The 25,490-nt window shown below is 55.6% G+C and overlaps 8 protein-coding genes across 8 annotated transcripts; 4 read left to right on the top strand and 4 right to left on the bottom strand.

The window, feature by feature from the left end:
• Nucleotides 1-365: 365 nt before the first annotated feature.
• Nucleotides 366-2,577, bottom strand: C8Q71DRAFT_726832 (uncharacterized protein; the record flags this gene model as incomplete). The annotated part of the gene is made up of 3 exons (XM_047921802.1): nt 366-973; nt 1,029-2,316; nt 2,368-2,577. The coding sequence occupies 3 exons, from the start codon at nt 2,575-2,577 to the stop codon at nt 366-368; spliced, it is 2,106 nt and encodes a 701-aa protein (XP_047774795.1).
• Nucleotides 2,578-2,972: 395 nt separating this feature from the next.
• On the bottom strand, nt 2,973-3,927 carry C8Q71DRAFT_781896 (uncharacterized protein). The gene is made up of 2 exons (XM_047924900.1): nt 3,732-3,927; nt 2,973-3,681 (listed from the first exon to the last, which is right to left on the bottom strand). Exons 1-2 carry the CDS (start codon nt 3,876-3,878, stop codon nt 3,055-3,057), a joined length of 774 nt encoding a protein of 257 aa, XP_047774794.1. The 5' UTR covers nt 3,879-3,927; the 3' UTR covers nt 2,973-3,054.
• Nucleotides 3,928-7,802: 3,875 nt separating this feature from the next.
• Nucleotides 7,803-8,393, top strand: C8Q71DRAFT_715162 (uncharacterized protein; the record flags this gene model as incomplete). The annotated part of the gene is made up of 1 exon (XM_047921023.1): nt 7,803-8,393. A coding segment is annotated over one exon (591 nt), but the record flags the coding sequence as incomplete, so codon positions are not given.
• A 2,122-nt stretch (nt 8,394-10,515) lies between these two features.
• On the bottom strand, nt 10,516-13,058 carry C8Q71DRAFT_861684 (uncharacterized protein; the record flags this gene model as incomplete). The annotated part of the gene is made up of 5 exons (XM_047927936.1): nt 10,516-11,987; nt 12,038-12,144; nt 12,196-12,324; nt 12,388-12,770; nt 12,825-13,058. The coding sequence occupies 5 exons, from the start codon at nt 13,056-13,058 to the stop codon at nt 10,516-10,518; spliced, it is 2,325 nt and encodes a 774-aa protein (XP_047774792.1).
• Nucleotides 13,059-13,426: 368 nt separating this feature from the next.
• C8Q71DRAFT_861683 (uncharacterized protein) lies at nt 13,427-14,340 on the top strand (the record flags this gene model as incomplete). Its single annotated transcript, XM_047927935.1, has 3 exons — nt 13,427-13,538; nt 13,588-14,170; nt 14,217-14,340. 3 exons carry the CDS (start codon nt 13,427-13,429, stop codon nt 14,338-14,340), a joined length of 819 nt encoding a protein of 272 aa, XP_047774791.1.
• A 200-nt stretch (nt 14,341-14,540) lies between these two features.
• Nucleotides 14,541-15,333, top strand: C8Q71DRAFT_861682 (uncharacterized protein; the record flags this gene model as incomplete). The annotated part of the gene is made up of 2 exons (XM_047927934.1): nt 14,541-14,626; nt 14,676-15,333. 2 exons carry the CDS (start codon nt 14,541-14,543, stop codon nt 15,331-15,333), a joined length of 744 nt encoding a protein of 247 aa, XP_047774790.1.
• Nucleotides 15,334-16,678: 1,345 nt separating this feature from the next.
• C8Q71DRAFT_861681 (uncharacterized protein) lies at nt 16,679-20,369 on the top strand (the record flags this gene model as incomplete). The annotated part of the gene is made up of 10 exons (XM_047927933.1): nt 16,679-17,041; nt 17,094-17,306; nt 17,363-17,734; nt 17,787-17,980; nt 18,033-18,347; nt 18,397-18,785; nt 18,838-19,017; nt 19,069-19,207; nt 19,257-19,927; nt 19,975-20,369. 10 exons carry the CDS (start codon nt 16,679-16,681, stop codon nt 20,367-20,369), a joined length of 3,231 nt encoding a protein of 1,076 aa, XP_047774789.1.
• Nucleotides 20,370-24,875: 4,506 nt separating this feature from the next.
• C8Q71DRAFT_861679 (uncharacterized protein) lies at nt 24,876-25,204 on the bottom strand (the record flags this gene model as incomplete). The annotated part of the gene is made up of 2 exons (XM_047927932.1): nt 24,876-24,887; nt 24,941-25,204. The coding sequence occupies 2 exons, from the start codon at nt 25,202-25,204 to the stop codon at nt 24,876-24,878; spliced, it is 276 nt and encodes a 91-aa protein (XP_047774788.1).
• Nucleotides 25,205-25,490: the final 286 nt, after the last annotated feature.

Below are 25,490 nucleotides of genomic sequence, written 5' to 3'. Positions count from 1 at the left end.
TCTCGTATTCTGAGCGGCGCATGCGTGGCAAGTACGAAGGTCGGAGGAAGCACTCAGAGGAGAGAACCTCATGGCTTAAGAACGCGGAAGGAGGTACCCTGCGATCGATGAATGGGACGGCTCGGACTGGCGTTGCTGAAGATCTTCGGCGATCCTCGTGGATCAGGATGCACGCGGGACGGCGCGTGGTAATCTGAGGGGAACATACCTTAGGAGGCACGCGGGAACGAAACTCAGGATACCGAATGGACCGGGACTCGAAGGGGGAGCAGCCAGCCGATATCATTGCAGCAACGAGAGCTAGTACACAAGAAATGGAGGGGAAAACTAATTTACATTGGGTTTAACCGACCGCCCGCTGGTTCTTACACTTCATCCTCGAGTTCGTCGTCCTCCTCAGCCGTGGAGCCCTCGTAAACAGAGCCGTCGTCCGAGTCCTCCGATTCGACGTCGATGCGGGGAGGAGAAGCCTGGCGGCGTCGAGCCATGGAACGACGCGTGGCGGGAGATGGTGCCACTGCGGAGGTTCGAGGAGGGTTGCGACGGGGTTGGGCCTGGTCAACACGGGCCCTGGCCTCTTCTGCCTGCGCCTGGAGAGCCCGAGCACGGGTCGCGATACTTGGACGACCGGCGGGGGGTGGGGACGGCGATGGTGACGGGTCGAACAGCGGCGCGGACTGTGTTGCGCGCGGAGGCTGTGGCGGCGCAGGAGCGGGAGGCGAAGATGCGGACGATGGGCCAGGAGGCGGGGGCGGAGCAGCGCTCGTGGAAGCCTGTGTCGGCGGAGCGGACGAGGTGGCAGCGCGACCGCTCATCGCAGAGGCCGAGACGTCGGGGAATTGGGCGAGGAGGTCGGTGGGGTGCGGTCCTTCGATGCGCTCGGAGGGGAAGAACTGGTGGTTGCACTTTTTCGCGTCTGCATTTGTCTGCGTGCGGTGGGGGCCGATGTACTTCAGGGGCATCTGCCCAGGACCTGAGGTGGCACTCAAGATCAATGGAAACCAACGGAAGGTGATAGAAGGACTTACCGCGGTTGTTCAAGTCGCACTTGTAGTGCTCGTGCGTACAGCGCGCGCACGAGTGCCCAATGTGACCGTCGTGACGGCACACTGTTCCAGCAACCTTGGCACACGGACCACAGGGACGGATAGGGGACCAGACGAACAGGGCGTACCGGGACCGCTTCTTACCCGTGTCACTTGAGGGGACGGGTGGCGCCGGATCGATGGGCTCGGGTTTGGGCGCGGAGGACGGCGCCAGGCGGGCGGTTGAGATTCGTTCCCCACTAGCGGATAGCCGAGCTGGCGGACCGCGACGGCGCACAGTCGAGGCTGAGGACGGAGGAGCAGACGAAGGGGTTGGAGGAGCCGGAGGTTCAGTAGTGGGCGGGCGGGGACCAATAAGCCGGAGGTTTCGCCCCAGAGGGATGTAGGACGGGGACTGGGAGTCGCGGCGAGGAGGAGGAGGAGGCGCAGAAGGGTGCTCACCGCCGCGCTGCTCGGCATACCGGCCGAAAGAACCAAACGCGGCGCGATCTTGCTCCATAGTGCGAACAACGCGGCGCGCGGCGGGGTGCTGGCGGAGCAACGTGGGCTCGCCCCATCGCTCGACAGTGAGGGAACGGGAAGGTGTCGGAGGGGACGGACTGCGCATCCGGACGATAGGCGGGGACGGGGAACGGCGACGAGAGCTGGAGGACGGGAACGGGCGTGCGGGGACAGCGGGTGCGGGCGCGGCGGGTGGAGGATCGAGGAACGCCGGACTGACGGGGCGGGGTTCAGCGCCCTCCGCTTCCCCAGGAGAGTCCAGCGGGAGGGGGACGTCTCCAGCACCGGGTGAGGCGGCGCGCATCTCGACATCTCCGTCGAAGTACGATACCGCGGACGCTGGGCGCGGCGGATCATCCTCGACTATGCGGGCAGGAGAGGAGCCAGCGGCGCGAGGAGGATCTTGCGCCTCCTCGGGTTCAGCCGCGTTGGGATCCTCAGCATCGTCCCAGGCTCCGAACGCGTACTCAGCCCGAATACCGTAGGGGAGTTCGATGGGAGGAGCATCCGGGTCGGCGGGGAGGCGGATCGAACGGAGGAGGGGGATGAGGGTGTGGCCTACGGCCCAGGCAGCGGGGTGGTCCGTGGCGTAGGCTCCGTACCGGGACGGGTCAAGCAGGTCGCGCGCCGCCCAGCCGAAGTTCTCCGTCTCGGAGAGGCGTCGCAAGACATACACGGTGTCGAATACCGCCTGGCGCAGATCGCGCCCAAGGGCAGTCGACGGGTAGCCGTTACACGTCCCGAGGGTCATGTTAACCTCGAAGGTCCACTGTGTCAAGAGTCAGCCAGGCAAGCGGATGGCACAGAGACAGCAACTCACGAAAGCGCTGAGCAGATTGCGTGCCCAGCGCAGCCACAGAGCCGCGACGTTTGGAGTCAGCGGCACCACTAGGACCGGCTGGAATGTGACGGCCTCCGCAACCCCAGCCTGGAGTTGGTCGAGGTCGCGGGCCACTGCTTGCAGGCGAAGGAACACGGGGTCGACGAGGCGCTCGGGCGCAGAGAAAGGGACTTGGGAGGGGGCAGACATGGCGACGGGCAAGGGGAAGGATGGTGGTGGATGGGAGGGAAGAGATGAGCGGTGGGAATGAAGTCCAGGAGCGCAGGTATATCTGGCGGCGGGGCTCGCGCAACGTGTTGCTTCCGCGAACGCCGTCCTCGAACTTGCTGACTGCAGGTGATCGTGTCAAGCGCCCCGATCACTATGGGCGCTCAACGGTCCGCGGAACCGGGCCCTGGAAGCGATCGACGCCTACGTCATGGAGAGTGGGAGGAGACCGACCGGGGACGGTCGGAATTTCAGGTGGGGGGAGATGTGGGCATGGCCCACGGTCTACGCACGGAATCGACAACATACGAACGCGTCAGGGCGAGAAATGGGACGGCAATACGGCGCAAGGCATCTCCGAGAAGTACGGACTTGGGGAACACAACACGAACGGGCCAAATACATTCCAACTAAGTCAAGCACACGGTTACAGAAGGTGCTACGGACGACTACATGGGGTCAGTTCAGCGAAGGGCTTGCGTTACGAACGTTCCCTCCGTCCCCGTTCCTTCCGGACCCTCCAGCCTCTCGGTCAGCAGCAGCATCAGCAACGCTACGCGTGAAGCCCATGGGGCGTGGATTAAGAGACATCGAACCCCTAGACGTGGCGGCGACTAAACGACGAGGAATTCCGGAATAATCGTCCGGAAGGTACAGCCCGTGTGACAGCTGGTCTTGAATACCTTGGACCGCGGCGGAGAGCGTGGCTAGCCCACCATCGAGCTGGTCAAGGGCGTCGGTGGTCGAACACTGGGCATCACTAAGAGCTTCCAGCTGGTTGGTGACGACGTCCCATCCGACGGAAGAAGCGCGCTGGTTCGATAAAGCGAGTGGACTGCTGCGATAGGAAATGGCTGGGAGTGGAGCACCTTCCTCAGCAATGCTCTGCTCGGCGAGGACGCGGTTAGGCGACCAGGCGATGACGGGGTATGGCTCGGGAAGAGACGACGCGTGCTCGGAAGGAAGGGTTGCGAAGATGGTGTCGAGGTACACTATCAGGGCGTGCACGGATGGTGTCTGGCGGACGGAAGGGAGAGAGATATCCCCGGAGGCTACGGCGATGCTACGAGACTCGAACAGCATGCGCTGGAGTACAGTCAGCGTGGGAGACGACGAGCCCTAGGAAAAGGACACACCAATAGCCAACGGCTTCCATGGGCCCAGGCCAGCCAGGCAGTCGGATCGTGGGGGAGGAGACGGGGTTCCAGGTCGCGTTCGTGTCGAAGGAGCTCGAGGAGACGGTAGAAGCGGACGACGTAGGGGGATTGCCCAGGGAGTGACATGGTGGGCGGAGACGGTGAGGGAAGGAGGCTGGGGCTTCACTGACCAACCGGAAGGAAGGGGGAGTAGGGGAGAGAACGGGGAGAGTCGGGAAGGTTTGAGGGCGTGGGAAGTCGGGAGGGGAAGGACATGGCGTGCTGGCGCGAGGGGGGGGGGACTTACTTACCACCACCACTTCGAGAGCGGACGGTTAGAGGCAACTCCTGCGAACTAGGACAGCTCTGTTTTCTTAGCGGCGTATAAATCTCTCTCTCTCTCTCTTGCGGATCTGCGGCGACAGCGGCGAGCGTGCGTATAGCGAACTCTGCGTATTTGCGTGTCTTTGCGGGAACAGCGGTTCCATCGTTCAGCGGAACGAACATCGGGCAGCGTAGCCTAACCACTTCCCTTCCCCCCTTCCTTCCGTGACTGCTAATAGTTACGTCAACATCGTCCGACAACGAAACCCGTCGTTTCTACCGACTATCGACCCCTGCTCCCTGCCACCTCATACGGCCCTGGGGGACTCGCAACCTACACATCGTCCCCGCAGATCACGGGCACTTCTAGACTTGCCCGCACCGAGAGGCGAAAGCTACAGGGTAGCATGTCACCTGCGAGGACCAGGAGCGTCCTCCGCCCCTTGCAGATCGTTGTAGCAAGGAAGCGTAAAGCAACGGCACATAACGAAACAACAGAAACTCACACGGTCGTACAATCAGTATCTGGTCATCCTCTCCTCCGACCCAGAGAGAGTTTCGTGTCCCCCGCCCTCGAGAGTCTTAATGACGGGATGGAGGAATTCGGTGACAGGGCCGCTTCCCACATTGTCACTTCTGCGAGCGATGCTGTGGGAAGCTGCGGCGAGAGTCCACAGGCTAGACCCGATGGGTTCCAAGGAGCTAACAAGCCCGAACCAAAGACAGGCCGAACAAACGGCCGTCGAACCAAAGCGAACGTATACCTGTGTACTCTCAATGTTAGCGGAAAAGGTAGCCTAACGGGCCCGTGTAACGTGAAATGGAACGCTTTGAACCAAGTAATGCGAAACGAACGCATTGGCATACTATGCCTACAAGAGACGCACCTGACAACGGACGACGTCACGGACTTACATCAGTTATATGGACGTCGCATGAGTATCTGGAACTCTGGTGCAATCAACCCCAGCTCGAAACATGGAGTTGCGATAGTCCTGAACAGAGAAATCGTCGATGTCAGTAACGTAGAAACGTCAGAGATTGTACCAGGAAGAGCTATACTACTCAAGATGCACTGGCATCAGAACAGAACACTAACAATACTAAACATATACGCACCAAATAACATGACTGAGAATGCAGCCTTCTGGCGAACGATTCAGAAGAAGATAGACAAAAAGCAAATGACAATACCAGACATCATTGCTGGCGACTTCAACATCGTTGAAGAGGCCCTCGACCGACTACCAGCACGCGAGGACAACCAAACCGCTGTACGGAACCTTAAGGCACTGATACAAAGCTGTGGACTGCAAGACGGCTGGCGCATATCAGAACCTAATAAGAAGGACTATACTTTCCCCCAAAGAGCGAGTCCCTCACGGTCCCGTCTAGACCGTATATACACAACTGACAAGCTAGTAAATTCGTCTCTGGAGTGGACAATTGAAACACACGGGATTCCAACGGATCACCGCCTAGCAGGTGTCCGCCTATGCGCCGACAGTACACCAGTCATTGGTCCAGGTCGATGGAGTATGCAACTTAACCTACTGGACGACCCAGCCTTCATCGCGTCCGTAACCGAGATTGGCCATAAAGCTCTAAGGGAGGTCAGAGACCTCACTTCAAAAGACTGGGACCCACAACACACGGTCCAACACGTACATAGGAAGTTTAAACAAGACGTTCAACGCCTAGCTCAACGAAGATCACGAGAAAAACGCCCTCGGATACATCAGGAATTAGCTGCGCTCTCGGCAAATGTAAAGAAAATAGAATCCGACACTCGCTTCACAAGCTCCCCCGAGCTACAACACGAATCAGAAGTCATACACGACCGTATCTTACACCTGAAGAAGAACGAACAGAGCGCGATAAAACAATCGACAACCACAAGATACCTGCTGAATGGTGAACGAATCACCAAGTACTGGTCAGCAATCAACAAAGACAAGAAGCCTAGAGACATACTATTCTCCCTACAAATCCCAGGCTCCGATCCTCCCAGATATGAGAAGCGATCGGACCGTATGGCTGAACTAACACGTAAATACCACAATGATATTCAATATCAAGACAGCCCGGGCTTCACGAAAGAAGCCCAGGAGAAAGCGATAAGAGAAGTCCTCTACAACGTACCTGCCGCCTTGGACATTCAAGAAAAGGAACTGATAGGATCTAATGTCTCTGGAAAAGACATCGAAGATGCTCTGAAGAAAACACAGACTGGTAAGGCAGCGGGAACTGACGGCATCCCCTACGAGTTCTGGATAGCCTTCATGGACGGCACCTGTTCAAAGAATAAACACGAGAAGTTCGAGTTTAATAGCACAAAGTACCTGACCGCAGTTTTCCAATGATATTGAAGCCCATGGGATAAGCCCTGAATGTCACTTCACCGACGGATGGCTATGCCCCCTATATAAGAAGGGCGACAAGAGAAACATAGCCAACTATCGCCCGATCACACTGTTAAATACCGATTACAAGACATACACAAGGGCGCTCACCTCAAAGTTAGGCCAAGTAGTCCACAAGGTAATCCACGTAGATCAGGCGGGTTTCGTACCGAAGCGTCACATAGAGAACCAGACCCAAATGTGCCGCGTCCTGGTTGACTACGCAGAAGTAACTGAAGAAGAAGGGATAATTGTTGCCCTCGATCAAGAGAAGGCGTACGACAAGATCGACCATACATACCTATGGAAGACACTGGAAGCCTTCGGCTTCCCAGCAAAGTTCATAAGAAAGGTCCAGAATCTGTACTCCGTAGCACAGACCATAGTAATAGTGAACGGCGAAAAAAGCAAATCATTCACCGTTGTCAGAGGGGTTCGCCAAGGCGATCCCTTGTCGTGTCTTCTCTTCGACCTAGCTATCGAACCCTTAGCGATACAATTGAGGCGTTCACAAATCACAGGCTTCCACATACCTGGAGCCCTAGAACGATTGATAACCTCCCTATTCGCTGACGACACCTCGACGTTCCTCTCAAAGAACGACCAATGGTCCGATCTATGGGCTATCCTCCATAACTGGTGCTCAGCTTCAAGAGCGAAGTTCAATGACAGTAAAACTGAGGTCGTACCAGTTGGACCGCCGGCATACCGAGCCGCTGTCATCGCGAGTCGACGCATAAATCCCGACCAAGGAACCCCGCCGGAAATACCAAATTCAGTCCGAATAGCGCTTGATGGAGAACTGGTCAGAGTGTTGGGAGCATGGATAGGTAACGGGGTTGACCAGGTATCGGTCTGGACACCCACCCTCCACAAGATCAAGACCTTCTTAGACCGTTGGAGCCGCTGTCGACCCACCATGTCCGGCAAACGTCACATAGTTCAAATGGGTCCTGGGGGCATATCGCAATACCTAACGGTCGTACAAGGCATGCCACGCACCGTAGAAGATGAACTGTCGAAACTGATCCGACACTTCATGTGGGGCTCAGACGCTCCACCCCCGATTAGCATGACGACCCTTTGCAAGCCGATACGTGAAGGAGGTCTGGGAGTCCTGGACATACGAGCGAGGAATGAAGCAATCCAGCTCATGTGGGTAAAGAGGTACCTGACCTTGAAAGACGACAGGCCGAAATGGGCCTTCGCCGTCGATGCGATCCTAGCAAAACACGTAGTAAAGAGCACAGGAGCCATTGACAGAAAAGCTCAAATAAACACCTTTATCCAGAGCTGGTCACCAGCATACGCGGCCCGCTCCAAACTACCGAGGTACATCAAGAACATGATCAGCATCGCAAAGAAGCACAGGACTCAACTAGAAGCCCTCAGAGTCGATTCAGACACTAAAACCCTCCTCCCAACATGGTACCACATTGGAGCCACGAAAGCTCTGAAACGCCTAAACAACTCTGAAATAAGTAAATGCCTACGTCACACACACGGAGTATCCTTGATAGTGGACCTACTCGAAGTAACCAAAACCACATGCGGCAACAAACCCTCGCCTGACAACAGCCTAGCCAATAACACATGCACATGTACCGAATGTCAGGCGATGCGAGCGAACGGTTGCCGACACCCGGGCTCATGCAAATTGGGAGCCTTCCGCATACTGAGCGAGATCCTCCCGAAATGGAATCCCTTAGTACCTAATGTACAGGACGGGCTGACGTTGACGATGAGACGAATGAAACAGAATGAAAAGGCGGTACTCAGCGAAGGAGACCGTCTAACCTTCGACCCCTCTATCACCTCGAGAGGTGGCCTGTCAGAACTCTTCCGTGTCTTCGTTGACCAGAGTACTATAGACCATCCCCCATCAGTAAGAACCAAAACAGGCAGACAAGTGACGGAGGAGGCAATGGATATATACGTCCTCGACACAATGAAAAACTTCAAATCTGACATAAGAGGCCAAATGAGGGAACCCTATAAACAAGCAGTGTTCTTTGGACACCGAGACGATCGTAATGCAATCTTCCCGCTCATCCGTGATAGCGTCTCGCAAGCGAAAGTACCAGGGTCAATAGTCGCAACTTTGTACGCCATACAACATATCCCGCTAGACGTACCCGTCCACTTCGTATACCACGGCAAGGACATCATATTTGAGGCCCTCTTCAAACACCTCCCAGACTGGGAAAACAGGGGATGGATAGACGTGCCTTTCAGTAACCACATCAAGTCCCTAGTAAGCACCTTGCGCAGTCGATGTGCAGTAACCACCTTCCGAAGACAGGCCAACATTAGTGAACAGGACATAATGAACGAAGCACGAGACGATGCTTCCGCGAAACCACCCAAAGGATTCAATAACATACCTGAGCCAGAGCTACCCGCCAACATCCCGTTTGCATTATCCGGAGCCAAGCTCCAAACTCTGACGCAAGCCATAGCCTATAGAGGTGTGATATCCCGAAATAACACGAGACAACGAAGACTTACAGCACTGAACATCTCCTCAGCAAGACGTCTCCTAGAGCAGAACCAACCGCCGATATCGGATGAGACGATTTGGCGTAGTCTATGGCATAGGGACTTTAGTCGTCCCTTTGCAGTCCTCTTGTGGAAGAGTATGCACGGCGCACTGAGGTGCGGCGATTACTGGCTGAAGTTTAAGGGCTATGAACAACGCGCCAGCTGCTCATTCTGCGGGGGAGAGGAGTCCCTAGAACACATACTATTAATATGTCCAGCAACGGGACAGAATGAGATATGGGAGATCATATCTTCACTATGGTCAAAGAAAGGCCTCACGTGGGCCCGACCGAGCATGGACGACATACACTCTCTTGGCCTAACATGCTGGCGTGACGACAAAGGCCGCACTAGGACAGGAGCCATGAGATTATGGAGAATATTGATATCGGAAGCCACGCACCTCATCTGGAAGCTCCGATGCGAGCGAGTAATCGGCCACGCCGACCATGAAGGCTGGGATCACGATGACTCAGCCGTCCGTAATCGGATTGCCCTCACGCTCCATAGCAGACTGCGACACGATATGGAAGCCACTAAGGCTAAGTACAACGATATAGCACTATCTGATGACGAGGGTACTAGCTACCTGGCATGGCCTAATTCAAAACGACCTGGCCTTGCCCTGGAACTGGACGAAATGCAGTGGTTTTTTAGTGGGTAGTGTCCCTAGCAGGCTCTACCGGCATATCTCTATATAATATACCTGACACTAGAACACAATGGTGTTGTAAAAACGGTAGAGGCTGCCGGCCCATAGCGGTTTTATATTAGCAGCCCGCGCTCATATATAAAAGCGAGCGCCCTTATACATGACCGCGTCTGGTCATGTAAAAGGGGAGCGCCGTCATATATGACCGCGTCACCCCGGCCGTCGACAGCGCTGCCGTCGCCTTGGCCGTTTATGGGGTATTCGACCGGGCAGTTCTCCTACAGCTTGCCGTCAGCGCCGGGTTTCAACCATATTGGGATCTTCAACCATATTGGGTTGCCAGCGACGGCTCCGAGATCCTGATCGACGGCCTGCGATGGATGGGTCCTGTCGCTGTGCGCAATGGGTAAACAGTGCCTGACCGGAAGGGTAGCCCGTCGCCCGATACGTCGATTGGTAAGTCGCTGACTCATCGCTGAGCATGTGACGGTCCCTTGGTGCGCTGCGTTGCCTAAGTCCAGACGGTCGCGCCGGCGCTAGCGACTTCAACGTTCAACTTTGCAGCCTCTATGGCACCTCCCTCGCACCTCTCCTCGTCTGCTCATGTACCTGCGTTTCTGTACAGATCGCGCGCGCATTGCCATGGGTGAGTGGTCATTACTCTTGCTGTACCGCAGACACAACTCATGGATATATTTTAGTCAACGCGTCGACTTCAAGCCAGCACGCGCGACATCAAGACAGTACAATACATCGAGGCGACGTTGTCTACTACCGGAACAAGCCCTTCAAGGATGAACACTTTGTACACTACCGCCTACGCCTACGTCCAATGTAGCTGGGTGGTCAAGAGCATTGCACACTGCTAAGTCTTACGTCTCTTAGCTCTGGGCGTCGCCGTGTCAGTCGCTCCCCGCTTCTTCTGTTTGGCAGGTGCGTCCATCACCTGCTCATTCTCTTTCGCTCGGGATCGTGTCGCAGTCAGGATCCAGTCAGCGTCCCGTGGCTTTGGGGCATGACGCTCTCGCCGAGGACGTCCGTGCTCGGCATCTGGGGTTGTTGAGGGACAGTTCCCACCATCATCGACGCGAGAGAGTGGGACTCTAGTCGGTTGCTGCGACACGAGATGGGTGGAGGCTGGGGAAAGTCCTGATTGATGACCTGCCACATCCGCCGTCGCTGCTTGTCCCACCAGGCTCGTGGTCTCGGTAGGAGATAGCCCTGAATGCACCGCCGGCAGAGGATCGACGCTCTGCGATGCACGTATGGTCGTGGCGTTTGAAGACGATGTCGCGGGCTTGTTGCCGGGCGGCATAGTGGGTTCGCTGGCTGACGACGTAGCAGATCTGTTGGCGGACAACGTAGCAACCTCAACTGCCTGGGGCCACCATGGTGAAGCCTGTGTTGTCGGCCGTGTCATGGCCGAGGCCGGATCGCCCAAAGAAGAACTCGAAACGCCTGCGAACGGGAGCGAAGTGTTGAGGTCGGGAAAGAGCGAAGGATCGGGAAGGAGCGAAGGGTCGAGGTCAGGAAGGAGCGAAGGGTCGAGGTCAGGAAGGAGCAAAGGGTCGAGGTCAGGAAGGAGCGAAGGGTCGAAGTCAGGAACGTAGGACGGGGCAGATGGCGAATACCCGAAGCCGGCTGCATCCGTCTGCGTGGATGAGAAGCCCGTTCCCTCGAGGTTTGGGAACGGGTTGTTCTCATTGAGCATGTCGAGAAGCGACGGCTGACCGATAGCACTCCCAGAAGACAACGGGTGGGGCGGCCCATCGATCAGGAACCTCGTAGCGTCACTTGTGGTAAGTGGACCGTCGAAGTTGAACGGCGCTGATACACCAGGTATATTGCTAGGCAGGAGACCCAATAGGTCAGCGTCATTGCCGTAGGACGTGTAAGGCACGTTGCGCGTGGAAGAGCCGGCGTCATAGGTCAACGCAGGTTGGAGGGGAGAAGCGTCTGGCGCGGTACGTGCCCGATCTTCACTCGCACCGCCGAACGTTAACGATGACGCTGCCGCATCTTCTATCAGAGATGGCCCAACTTCTTCCGCCGTGGGTGGGCCAATCTCTTCTGCTCCCGACGGTCCAGCTTCCTCCGCCGCGGGTGGGTCAATCTCTTCCGCTCCCGACGGTCCAGCCTCCTCACCAACCTCTATGGAGCCTCCAGTATCCTCGGCCTGAGGTGAGGCAACGTTGTGACGTGCGCGGTCTTCCTCGTCAACGGGTCTCACGACGGGCTGTGGCGCTGTAGATGGTGGTGGCGCCGTAGCTACGGAAGGCCCAGAGGACTCTGGCTCGGGTGTGGAGGTTAACGCGCGCCGTAACCGTTCTTCCCGCGCTGTATGGGAAGATAAGTCTTTGGTCCAATGCCAGCGTGTACGTGCTTACGGTACACAGCCTTTAGGAACGCATTCCACGGATCGATTATGTTCTCCTCGTAGCCCATGTACGCTTGCTTGAAGGTATGCCCAGCGACTGTTTGTCCATCGAAGAAACTGATCAATGGCGTCAGCATACTGACTTTGTGCCTAGGACATGTGACATACGCCATGGTTTTCAACGCCCCTCCCTCCTCGGGGCACGGACCTCCGATCACAAGGAAGGCCGACCACCCTGAATTGAGACATAAGGTGCGCGTAACCTCCTGGCCAATCCGCGGCAGAGCATTGATAGTGCTGACATATTCAGTGTTGAATTAGTGATTACACGACTCTCTTAGACCAAGTGGGGTTTCGTACCGTTGATATTCCGCTGGGCTCAAACCAGCATTGGCAGCAGACGACTGTTTGGCGGCAGCGGCAGCGGCGGCACCTTTCAACTCCGACAACTTCGCCCTCACCTCCGCTTTCACCTCCTCGGTTTCGTCGTCATACGCGAGTTGGGTGTGGCGACGTATCACGCCGATCGTCTTGCTACTGGGTACGTTGTTCTCTTTTATCTCCGCCTCGACACCTGGCTGAATCTTGTCCTTATAATATAGCTTCATGTACACCTCCAGTTCTTGCGGGCACCGCGTTCCAGCGCCTTTTCCGGACGCGCTGAGCAGCGAGGTTAGTGACACCCCATTCGCCTCGCCTTTCTTGAGTTTTGAATGCAGATTGTAGAACTTCGCGTGAATTCGCTGTGGTAGGCTCTCAGTGACGCGTTCAGATGCAGTGCTGACGCGTGAGCAGACCTTTTTTCGCGCGACAAGCGCGTCTCTATACGCGACCTCCTGTTCGGCCGTGAGGGTGCTGAGCGCGACATCGGGGCCAAACAAGCGCGTCAGCTCTGGCCACCTCTCAAAGAATTGTCCTTCGGTTTCTGTAAAAAACGCGGAGACTTTCCCAGCTTTCTGAGCTGCGAGGAAGGCCTCTCTTTTGTCAGCAAACCACTCGTTCTGTTCTTCGGTCGTCCACGTGTTGGGCATCTCGATCTACATATGAACAATGGTGAGTGTGGTCCTATGTGAGTCCAAAGAATTGTCGCGGCAACATACCGGCTAATCAGGGCTTGTGTTCACAGGCGAGCGCGGTGAGTGTCTCGTCAAAGAGGCTACCTCCCCTGTATACAGAATTTTGTAAAAATCCAAGGTAAGGTAAGCATGCTCCCGGATCCTCCGGCGGGAAGGCAGCTCATCACCCTAAAAGGATTATATTACGGTTCTAGGCCTCAAGACGCGGCAAGGAAGCCCTGTCAAACGGTTCAAGTAATACGTGGGCCGTTCGACCCTTCAAGTTAAAAGCCAGCGCGAGCCATTCCCTATCTCCCACCTCGATCTCTTCCGCCGCCGCCGCCATGCGACTTCCGCCCAACGCAATGCCTCCCAGCGACCACGACAACACTCCAGTGCCGGAACCAGCGGAGCTCACTCCTCAGCAGCTTGCGGTCGCTATCCAGATCTACCGCGGTGAGACTCATGATAGATGGCCCGAGTACTCGCGGCTAACATGACGTAGGTTTGGCGGCGATGTCGAGCACCAGCAACATCGAGGCTGGGGGGCAGGATGGCCTCGACGACCTTCGTGGTCTTGCCGAGGCCCTTCCTGATGTCGACGGGCTCCCGGCAGACACTGTGCAGCCCCCTCCGCCTCCGTCTTCTCCGGCGGTTGTCTCGCCCCCTCTGCCTGCCGCGCACGACAGCCAGTTCTTTTGGCCTGTTCTGGCTGAACAGCTCATGGAGGGTAATGTCGAGCCTCCTCCGCCGGACATCACCAACAACCACGCTGCTCCGTTGGTGGCTCCTCCCACCCCGGTGACCGTCCGAGTGCGCCGGCGCGCCACCATTGATGTTGCTCCGATGGTTGCTGTCGGCGTGCAGCCGGCCCCGCCCATTGTCCGCCGGCGTCCTGCGCCTCCTGTCACTACCGCCCCTGCAGTCTACCACATCCCCGTTGCTCCACCCGTGCCTGTCGCAAACGGCGCTCAAGTCCCTCATGCGCCCGCCGCCCCATATACGCCTATTATTGACGAGTTCGATCCGACGGTCGACACGTGGTACGTTGTTTTTCGCGGCCGCAGAGTGGGGGTGTTCGCCAATTGGTAAGTCACCCACTCTCTGTGATCTTCTCTGGTTGAAGGCCTGTAGGGACCAGGCATCTGTATACGTCAATCGTGTCTCGGGCGCTGCCCATAAGGGCTTCCCGACGTTCAGAATGGCACTCGAACGCTTTCGTGGCGCGGAAGCTCGTGGCACTGTGATGGAGGTCTAGGATAGGCTCTGTAGTACTTCTTGCCACATATGTTCTTGTCCCTGCCATGTATATGTACTGCCGCGCGTGTCCCGAGATCTTGATGGCTTCTTGCTCAATGTAGCATCGTCGAATTTGGTGAATGAGAATGACAAGTGATCTACGTGACAGTAAGGTGAATCTCATTGTGACTGCAAGTGGGGTCCCACTCGACTCCCACCATGGGCCGCCGTGCCAAGTATCTCAACAAAGAAGATAAGCAAGCAGCAAAGAAATGCCAACGAGCCGCATATAGGCATACGGAGGCGTATGAGACCTATCTGACGTCATGTGGCAAAGCTAATGAGCAGGTACAGCGGAAAACAGGCGCAGGCGCAAAGCAACCACAGGAGCTATGTTCGTAGCAAGGGACTGCATGCGAGTCCTTTCTACGGGCTGGTAACTGAGGAGCTGCCCAAGGAGTTGATCACAATGGCACAGCAGCCGTTCCTTTGCGAGTCGGCTCGCAACGGCATCAGCGACATAGGCTTAAGCCGGTCTCCTTACGAATTCCACTTCAACCCGCTTGTTGAGGAGCCAACGGACATCAATCCCTTCGAGCCCGAAGGGTATCTCAGCGAGGAGAGGCTCACTCACGAACAGTTCAGAAGACAACTCAACGCGATGGAGTTCAATTACATGGTATCAGCGGGGATGGAGCGCCTACGGAAATGGGAGGATGCAGCTCACTGTGCGCCGGTTGGTACGACCGAGCAGGTAGCGTCCAATATGTTGCAGGAGGTTCGCGCGAGGGTCTTGGCATGGAAGAAGGCAGATGCAGAGGTTAAGCCGCACTCAGAGGGCGAGGGTGAGGAGAGCGTTGCACGGATGGCTTACTTGGACTGGGGAGCGAAACATATATGTTGCCTTCTGAAGGAATTGCAGGACATACGCAACGCACCTATGCCATTAGATTTGAACCAGATGTATCGTTGCGGCGGGTTCCCGTGGCAGAGTATGAACATGATGCAGTAGAGCATCAGGGTCAAATCATTCTTGGGACGCATACGTTGAGTGACCACTTGTAGTCGACTCGCAAGGCTCCCTCGTACTACTTCGATTCGTCGCAGTGTGCAGATCTCAGTTAGTCTGGTGTACAGAAAGCGAGTTGTATTCCCAAGCGAGGCCAGTAAGCATTGCAAATGTATAGCATTGTACTATACAAGAGGAGGTAGCCTTGTCACGGAGCCAGACATATGTTTTCATATGTTGAGGATTCATGTATACCTTTATCTAGGACTTGATTGGCTGCGCGATGGTACGAGAGCGCCTGTGATACTAAATCGGGGGCGGGGGCGCTAACTCTCTTGCCCACTTACCCCACCACCACTGTCGACGTGTCACTGTCAGTCCTGTCGACATATCAGTCCTGTTAATTCTCATCGCAACCAGATGTCGTCTCCTGTCATACAAGGGAGCATCATGGCCAGCAAGGCTTCCAGAAGGGCCAAGGCGCAACTAGCAGTCGTGACGTGGCTGCACGCACGCGCGACTCTCGATACAGGGAACACCGAGGAGTAATATAGAAGGTCAGTCAACGCAATTTACTCGTTCTGTCTGGTCATGAATGGCCAGGAAGTTCCTCACAGAGTCTCGTAGCCCTGCAGGAAGGCATCGTTGTGCTCCACGATGCGCGGCCCTTCCTCAATACGGATTTATGAGCTCGGATACATGTGGTGAGCCATCACGGAAGGTCAATCTCACCGGAGAAGGGAGCCCATGTAAGTAATGCTTGCTTTTGGCTGTGACAGCTGATGCTTGATGCCCGCCACAGATACCATTGGGACAACGAGAAGGATGTGTAGACCGGGGGCAATGAACACGCGGCATGTCAAAGTGAGCAGGCTTTGAGCTTCTACAATGAGCTCATCTTACCTTTCCCTATCGCTTTGATAGATGAAACGATCTGCGGCCAGTGCAATCGGAAGCCAATTCCGCCAGGACTCTGGAGCAGAGACAGTGAGGAGAGACAGTGAGACCGTGGTGAATGGTCGGCACTACGCAAGGCGACCAGCAAGCAAGTCCGAGTCGACGCTCTTCACTTGTTGCTGTGGGACGGATGGATGGGATAGCGGAAGCGGGATATGGAGATGCCGGTCAGTGCACATCATTCGAACGAGTTGACATCCTGTCTGAGAATCCGCGCCTCGTTGCTCCCGTGCATGACAGAGAAGTTGCCTGGCTCGACCACTCGACCACATGCTACCTCACCACGCCGAGGCTGAAGAATACCACACCACGTGTGTGCACCGCACGAGGACGGGGCGGCCCTTATGACCGATGGTACGTTGCTTGAAGAGTCGTCAGTCCCTCTCTCCTGATGGCTCCCTGTCGCAAGCTCAAACGCCTCTGGGCGGTAATTGTCACTGCCATGGGTCGAAAGCGTCGTCGACATGACTACGAAGTGCATCTCGTCCCCGATGATGATGACGACCGGCCGCCCACTGCTGCAGCGACTACAGAAAAGACCCGCCATGTCGACTATGTCCAGAGTTCGGCTGGCCTCTCTAGCCACACGTCGTTCTACTCCCTTCCTAGTTCACCGGGCCCTAGTACAACCTCCCTCCCGGAGCTCATCCCTGACGAACTTGACGTGCTTGACGAGGACATCGGGCCCAATTACCAGTTCACTGCGGAGGATACCAGGGAGGCCGAACAGCGGCGACGAAAGCATACAGCCAGTGTGAGCAAATTCAATCATTTACTCCCTGTACGCGGCTGAATATGTCTTATAGGATCAACCATTGCACGAATGGGCTGTCGGAATCGACGACTGGCTGCTCGAGCTCTTACGCCTCGAAGGCCGCGGCGAATATACTGGCGAGCAATGCTCCTCGTGTGACGATGGTCTGGCGGAATACCGCTGCGCAGATTGCGCGGACCTGCAGCTCTATTGCAGTGCTTGTACGGTCTCAAATCATTCACGTAACCCTTGGCACCGTCTCACGGTACGTTGACTCATACTCCACGGCACGCAATGGCCTTGCTCACGCGTTGTGTCCAGGTCTGGGTAAAGGATCACTTCCGCCGCACGACGCTCAAACACCTGGGCATGCGCATTCAGCTTGGCCACCCACCCGGCGAGCGTTGTCCGAACCCGAAACCGGCCTTCAATGATGACTTTGTCATCCTTGACATCTCAGGCATTCACCACATCGGCATCGACTTCTGCAACTGTCACCAGAAGCGACAGCTACCTATCCAGCTCATGCGTGCACGGCTCTTCCCAGCCATGGTCACCAACCCGAAGACGGCGGCTACCTACCGGCTCCTGGAGCACTTCCACCTTCTGCGCACGCAGTCCAAGATATCCGCGCACGAGTTCTACCAAACCTTGGCGCGCCGAACTGAGAATGTGGCCCCGCAGGAGCCTGCAGTAAGTACAATTCCCTAGCTTTTGATTGCCGTCTGACCCCGTTTGCGTGCAGGATCGCTACTCGGCATTTCTTCGGATGACGCGTGAATGGAGCCATCTGAAGATGCTAAAGCGTGCGGGTCGTGGCCACGCTCCAACAGGTGTCAGCGGGACGTCACCCGGCGAATGCGCGGTCGAGTGTCCTGCGTGCCCTCATCCCGAGAAGAACCTACCGTCGAACTGGAAGACGGCGCCAAAAGAAAAGAGGTACGTTTCGCAGTACGATCCTTCTCTGCACCATTGACTTACACCCATCCAGCTGGCTGTACCGGCTGTTCGTCGGCCTCGATGCGAACTTCCGGTTGAAGCGCAAGAAGGTCTCGAACGACCGTGTTGATCCTGGCCTCAACAAGGGGTACGCGTTCTTCGTCGAGGACATCAAGTACAAGGAGTTCCTCCGGCAATTTGATGATATGCCCAAAGAGTCGAACACATGTCACAACCACGACGCGATCAAGCTCGCGAACATCAAGAAGGTCCGTGAGACTGACACCAGCGGCGTTGGAACGGTCGAGTGTACACGACACGACATGAAGCGACCCTGCTCGGTTGCCGACCTCCAGGTCGGGGAGCGGTAAGTCACGTACGCATGGAACATACGACTCGGACTGACGCTTCTACAGGTATGTCAACATGGATTACATATATTTCTCCAGTCTCTTGCATCACGCCACGCCGGAGATCGTCACCTCGTACGACATCTCCTGTCAATGGTCTCGTAACCTTTGGTCGCGCCGTTCAACGTATGGTCTGCCGTTTGATCCTGGGAACCACCGCATCCGCTTCCTGATCCCGAAGTTCCACTTGCCCGCTCACCAGTCCTCGTGCCAGACCGACTATTCCTTCAACTTCACTGCAGGCGTGGGCCGCACCGACGGAGAGGCTGTGGAGCGCGGGTGGGCCGCGGTCAATCCGTTTGCGTCGAGCACGAAGGAGATGGGCCCAGGCCATCGTCATGATGTGCTGGACGACGTCTTTGGCGACTACAACTGGCGGAAGGTCCGACAGATGGGTACGTTACTCACACTTCTTTTTGTTCTCACAGTCCTCATCTTTGCATATAGGTCCGGCGTTGCTGTCGAAGATCAAGGACGCAGTACCTAACGCCAGTGAACACCAGCTCGCCTTCGAGGAATTCACGGAGGTCCTCCCTCTTGGCAGTGTCGCGGCGTGGACGAACATGGTGGAGAAGTGGGAAGACGACCCTGCGAACAATCCAAATCCCTTCGTGGCGGTTGAACCGAGTGAGTATCTACATGTTGGATCATGCCCCCTTTCGACTAATGTCCATTCAGAGATGACCATGGCCGCTGTGCGACGGGAGCTCGCGGAGGAAGAGTCTGCCCTGCTCCAGGCAGGTACACTGGTGGCCTGCCACGACGACATGTCCCCGACTGTCATGATCACAGCCGGATTAGAGCTTGAGGACCTCCAGTAAGTCTGGCTTTACTTCGACGTGTGGTCTGTGCTGACAAAGCCGCAGGGAACGCCTCCGCCTGGAAACGGCAAAGCTCAGCACCTATTCTACGGACAAGCAACGCGCAGATCTTCTCGAACGTACAAACACCCTCCGTCGCAAGATCGACGCGTGGGCCAAGATCCAGCAAGTCTATATCCCCGGCGTCGAGGTCCTTCGCACAAACACGCTCAAGGCGTCTGGCGACAAAGACGCGGCAGTCTACGACTTCCCTCTCCTACTCCCTTCGGCAATCGAGTCCAGGCTCCGAGTCGAACCTACTCTCCGGGAGTTCGAGTGGCGCCTCCGATACGCGCAGGCGCACGAGTCCCTTGACTCCCTTCGACAGCACCTTCGCCTTTCGAGCCACTTGTATCACTTCAAAGATCGCTTCACGCGTGGGCAACGCGAGAACACTCGCGCTAGGTCCGTCATCGACACCGTCGAGCAGAAGGTCCGTGCCGATTCTGCTCGTTATCGACGAGTCAGGCAGGCTCTCTGGCAGCTTAGTCGTCTCCTCGGAAAGTCGGGCTGGGAAGAGACGCTCAAGGTACTCACCGACAACGATGTGCGTCTGATGACGCGAGAGGCGGCGGGCAATGAGAAGGAGACGGAAGGTACTCGCATCTTGTCTTGGATCTGGCGCACGACTCCACAGGTTGGCCCCAAAGACGCGCAAAAGCCTGAACTGCATGAAGGTGAGTAATGCTGCCTTGCAGTGGCTGTAGCTGACAGTCGGTCGTAGCCTTGCGAATTGAGTGGTGCAGGACGCGAGCGCGAGCAAAGCGTTGGCAAGAAGAAGTCGAACTCGTACGAGAGGAGATGCGGCGGGTGCTCGCTTACCACGAGTGGAAAGCTGATGAATGGCTCAGCAAGGCAGACCCGCGCTCGGACACACTTTCGGCCGACTACTGCGAAGGCCTTTCGGCGTACGCGTATCGCCAGGCGGAGATACGTAAGTCTATGCGGTCGATCTGCGAGAAGGTCTGGCGCTTCGTGGACACATGGGTCATTGTCGGGAAGGGCCTGACGGAGGACGACGCGTCGAACACATGGAACGCGCTCAAGAAGGGCCTGATGGAGGATGACGCGGCGGGAAGTGAGGCTGAGCCGGAACGCGACGGGGACAGCGAGTCGTGAAGTATGCAATGGTCTGAGTCCGCACTTGTATTGGCTGTGTACGCGTACTGCTCTGACGTCGTGCTCATGTATTGTACTTGTAGTCAGTTGAATCGTTGAATGCATTGTGGAGCACCCGAATGTATCAATCGCACAACGAATGCAGTAAGTAACGACAAGTGGTACAAGACCTATCGTTGAGTTTGTAGCTACTTGACTGACCCTTCCACATAATGCATATGTTCTTGACGACGACCGTTCGCGACTGGTTGCCTGAACAGCGCTCGATTCGGCCCTAAAATTACATGTCAGATCAAACATACGGAACAACTCTACGCTGCAGAGCTGTAGCTTGTGGGATAGCATGAGCTCCTGTCGATCGCGCCCTCATGCCCCCCAAAACGCGAGTTTACATGTACAATCCAACGCTCGTATGTTGAAGACCATCGAGCAAAACGGTATATCGCCCAATTCGGCACATTCCACACGTGCCGCCCTAATGAGCCTTTTCCAACATACGGCTCTGAGCGTGGACAGCGACTGTTTGTCCATACCATTGTCTGATACCTAATTGAACACTCGTATAAGATCATCTTGTCTCGATAGAGCCCACGTATCAAGGAGCACATACAGAATATAGACGAATTCTGTGAACAAAAACATACGACCAAATCCGGACGTTTCGCAACATACCGCGCCGACCATGGATTGCGCCTGTGTTGCAAAACCATTGCCTTGCTGCTCACCTTCCGGGCCCAACTGACTCAGAAGCGCCCGTCACACAGCACGGATTGTATGGATAGACGTGTTCGGTGAGAAAGAACATATGCCCAATCGGGATGAGCGTTCCGCAACATACCGTTGCAGATCCCATTGCATTGTGAAATCGCGAGTCTCTGGCTGCTTAGCTCGTTGCAGAAGCCCTTTGAATGCCCCAGTGGATCCCAGGATCGCAGAGTAAGCAAAATACGTATGAACGAATCTGGCGAATTGAGACATACCTGCGTGGCCAAATGCGGTTGTTACACGATGGTAGTTGCAGGAAAGGAACAGCATGTCGCGTGGCTGCTGATACGAGAAGCGTGGCGCACCGTCAGATCTTCAGATCCTGTCGCTCTATGGTTTATAGCCACATGGACCTCCCGCCGGGACAGCGCCACAGCGGGAGAGCGGCCGTCCCGGAGGTATATTGCGGTATATCGCCCGTATAGTCATGGAGGCGGCCGGGGCCCCCAGGCAGGGCGACTGTCACGTGTCCCCGTAGGCGGGGCGCTAGCGCAGCGGCTACCGCAGAGTTTTGCATAAGGCTGGCAGCGAGTAGCACCGTTTTTACAACACTGTTTGGCAGTTGTTACTGTACATTATATATGGCCCTGCCAGGTACTGGTGTCCCTAGAGTATGCCTAAATTTCGACCCAGGCTGACGAGCCCCACACTGGCTTTTGAGCCGTGCGTAAAGGCATTTTTTCCCTTGGACTGCGTATTCGAACACTTGTTGAGACTTAGGCTGGACGGTTGGGGCCCACCAATTGTGGTCTGCCACCGTCTGTTATAGCCATCCAAAAAAAAAAAAAAAAAAGAAGGTTAAGAAGTGGATGTCAGATGCTGGGGGAGAATACAAGTCTGAAGCGTTTGACAAAATGCTGAAAGACGAGGGTATCCAGATCCTGCAAAGTTCGCCGCACACTCCTCAGGAGAATGGCAGAGCGGAGCGACTCAACAGGACGATAATGGACAAAGCTGAGGCCATGCGCCATGAAGCGTGTCTACCTGAATCCTGGTGGGAATTTGCGGTTGAGCACGCTGTTCATCTCTACAACAGGACACCTGTCCGACGTCTCAAATGGCGTACCCCCTATGAGATGTTAAATGGCGAGGCTCCCAGCATCAAGCACCTAAGAATATTTGGGTGCGGCGCATATGTATTCATACCGAAAGACGTGCGTCAGAATACACTATCTCGGAAATCTGAGTTAATGGTGTACCTCGGGGTTGCCCCTGGTGGGCATGGGGCGCGATTCATGCGCAGCCCTAATAATGTGCTTTACACTTCATCGAACGCTCTGTTTGATGAACTCATGTTCCCAAAATGCCCGGACATGAAACGGCGAGGCAACACTAGGTTGCAATCTGCACCTAGACCTGACCAAGCGGGTCGCCAACCCACTTCTCAGGAGAATTATGATGACGATGACAACGATCATCCCTCTCATCACCTTCCAAAGGGAGCGGACAATGAGCGTGACGATGCTCAGGAGCAGCCTAGGGCGCCCAGTCCAGTTCCGCCGCCTCAACCTCCGGAAGAGCTAGCGCGCGATGATGCGCCGCGGCGCTCAGGGAGAGAGCGGAAGCCAGTAACCCGCCCAGGGAATGTCTATGGGGAGAAACGGACCCCCGTAGAAATATACAAAGAGATCGAAAAGAAGGGGCAATGGAGAAAGATTGTCGGAGAAGAGCCGGGTAGCTCCCGCTCTCAACCACAGTCAAGGCAGCAACCGGTTCCCGGACCTAGTTCTGCGCCTGATCCACAGCCAGACCAACCTTCTGGATCCTCCTCGGGCTCTGACAACGACGAAGTCGAAGAGTTACTCATGGCACAACTATGCCGGGAAGGGGGAGTAGGATTGGTTAACATGCTGCTTGCAAAAGCGCTACCACTAGTTGACCAAGATTCTCCGAAGTCCAGCGTACGCGAATGGACATTCCGTGATATCTCGAAGCTACCTAAAGAGGAGCAAGAGAAGTGGAAAGCTGCGTGTCGCGAAGAGTTAGAGGCTCTGCGCAAGCGTGGTGTTTATGAGTTGGTTGACCGTCCTAAGGGACGTAGGGTTACCAAAAACCGCTGGGTCTTCGACGTCAAAACTGACGGTCGAAAGAAGGCTAGACTAGTCGCAAAAGGCTACTCCCAGATTGAAGGCCTCGATTACGATCAGGTTTTCTCTCCAGTCGTTCGCTTTGAGACCGTGCGCCTTATACTCGCGCTAGCTGCGCTCGAGGACATGCACATCTCCGGACTCGATGTCCGTAATGCGTACCTCTATGGTAAACTCGACGAGGAGATTTACATGGAGCAGCCTGAAGGCTTTAAAGTCAAAGGCCAAGAGCACAGAGTCCTCCGGCTATTGCGTGCTCTCTATGGACTCAAACAGGCAGGGTTAGCGTGGTGGCGCACCCTAAATGAGTCTCTCAAGGAACTCGGCTTTACACGCCTTGTATCCGACGCCGGAATTTTCATCTATAAGACAAAAGACGGACGTTTCGTCCTAGTCATAGTCTATGTGGATGATGCCCTATTTTGTGGCAAAGACAAGGCCCTTGTAGCCAAACTCAAGAACCGCTTCATGAAGAAGTGGGAGTGTCGCGACCTAGGCGACGTCAAGGAGTTCCTGCGTATGCGCATTACTCGGAAAGGCGACGAGATTCATCTCGATCAAACTGCCTACCTTGAGACTGTGCTGCAGCGCTGTGGCATGCAGAATGCAAAATCTGCGCCTACTCCACTCCCTGCGGGTTACAAACCTGAGCCGCACACTGGCCCGGTTGATCCTGCGCTTCGAAGCCGGTATCAGACCGTCATCGGCTCCTTGCTATATATCATGCTCGGAACTCGACCTGACATCTGCTTTGCCGTGACTAAACTCGCGCAACAAGCTGCGAATCCGTCACAGGACCACTTGGATAAAGCGCTATATATCTGCCGCTACCTCGTGGGTACCAAGTCCTATGCACTTGTATACAGCGGCAAATCTGGACAAGGTGTCTCGGCATGCACAGACTCTGACTGGGCCAATGACCCAGAGATGAGACGGTCTCAGAGTGGCTACTTTATGAAGTTGGCGAACGGAGTGTTCAGTTGGCTGTCTCGACGGCAAAAGACGGTTGCACTGTCTTCAACTGAGGCTGAATACATGTCACTCAGTGACTGTAGCCGCCAAGTTGTCTGGGTTAAGATGCTCCTCAAGGAGATCGGATACCTACTTGGCGCACTCCCTATCTGCTCGGATAACCAAGGAGCGATATTCATCGGCTCCAACCCTGTAACTGAGAGGCGGTCGAAGCACATCGACATATGCTACCATTACATCAGGGAACTGATTGAGGAGAAACAAGTCGAGCTCTTCTACATCAGTACCGATGAAAATCCAGCAGACCTGTTCACCAAGAACTTAGGCCGTGTCAAATTCCTTAAGTTTAGAGGAATGCTCGGACTTAGATTCTATGAATCGTCCTAGAGCACCATTGGCAGCGTTATGCGCCTAGTACGCTTATGTGAGTCTACGACGCACTAAGCGAGGGGGAGTGTTGAACTAGGAAGGCGCCTACCGGGCTGCCGGGTTCAATCACAGGCCGGACCGGTTCTATGGGAAGCTCCGGGTCCGTGATGTCATCTATGATGTCATCTGTGTGTTATCACATGGCTACGCCACTTACCTTGTATGTCGTGGGAACGTACTATACAGTAGCTTAGATAAGCGGTCTCCTCATGTATATAAGGACCCCAGTAGCGTAGCTCAATCCCCAGTACCTTCAGTCGAAGTACTTGCGTGTGCATCAAGCATCAGCAACCTTGCAGGTAAGTTGTGAGGGCGCACCACTGCGTGGAGCTGCCTGCTCAACAGCAGTGGCTTAGCGACCTCGTCAATGAAAATGACGATGAAGACGGTGCCAGCGGCAGTGAGGACGGTGAAGACAATGCCAGCGGTAGTGAGGGCTGCGGCTATGAAGCCTACGATGCTGGCAGCGGCTGGGATGCGGAGATGGAAGAGGCGGAGATGGAAGAGGCGGACATCGAAGAGGCGGACATCGAAGAGGCGGAGACATGATGAGCGGGTGGTCGGGAGCGCGGGTTCCGACATTGGCGACACCTAACAAGAGACAGATGACCGCTTATCGCATTGGATATTGTGCAGTACAGTTGGTTCAATGTGCCAGTAGACAGACGTCCTTCTGCCCCGCAACTGACTCTGATGACGTTGCTCGTATGAAATGGGGCGGTCTCTTAAAAATGCACAATATTTGTTGATAGACGGATCTCATGATCATAGGTCCGCTTGTTCTGTGAAAGACTAAGTCGCGCATCTGCCTCCTTCCCACGGCGACCACCTGGCCAGACAAGCAGTACACTTCGGCTGCTGGGTCCGG

The sequence above is a fragment of the Rhodofomes roseus genome, assembly GCF_022264815.1.
Source record: "Rhodofomes roseus strain CIRM-BRFM 1785 chromosome Unknown C8Q71scaffold_25, whole genome shotgun sequence".
NCBI classification, from domain to species: Eukaryota; Fungi; Basidiomycota; class Agaricomycetes; order Polyporales; family Fomitopsidaceae; genus Rhodofomes; species Rhodofomes roseus.
Note: the sequence above shows the minus strand (reverse complement) of the source record. Positions and strands in the feature narration are given on the sequence as shown.

Coding starts and splice junctions, on each gene's coding strand:
- C8Q71DRAFT_781896 (XM_047924900.1), bottom strand. CDS start 3,878: ATGTCACTCCCTGGGCAATCCCCCTACGTCGTCCGCTTCTACCGTCTC. Junction 3,682..3,731: donor ATGGAAGCCGTTGGCTATTG/GTGTGTCCTTTT, acceptor ACTGTACTCCAG/CGCATGCTGTTCGAGTCTCG.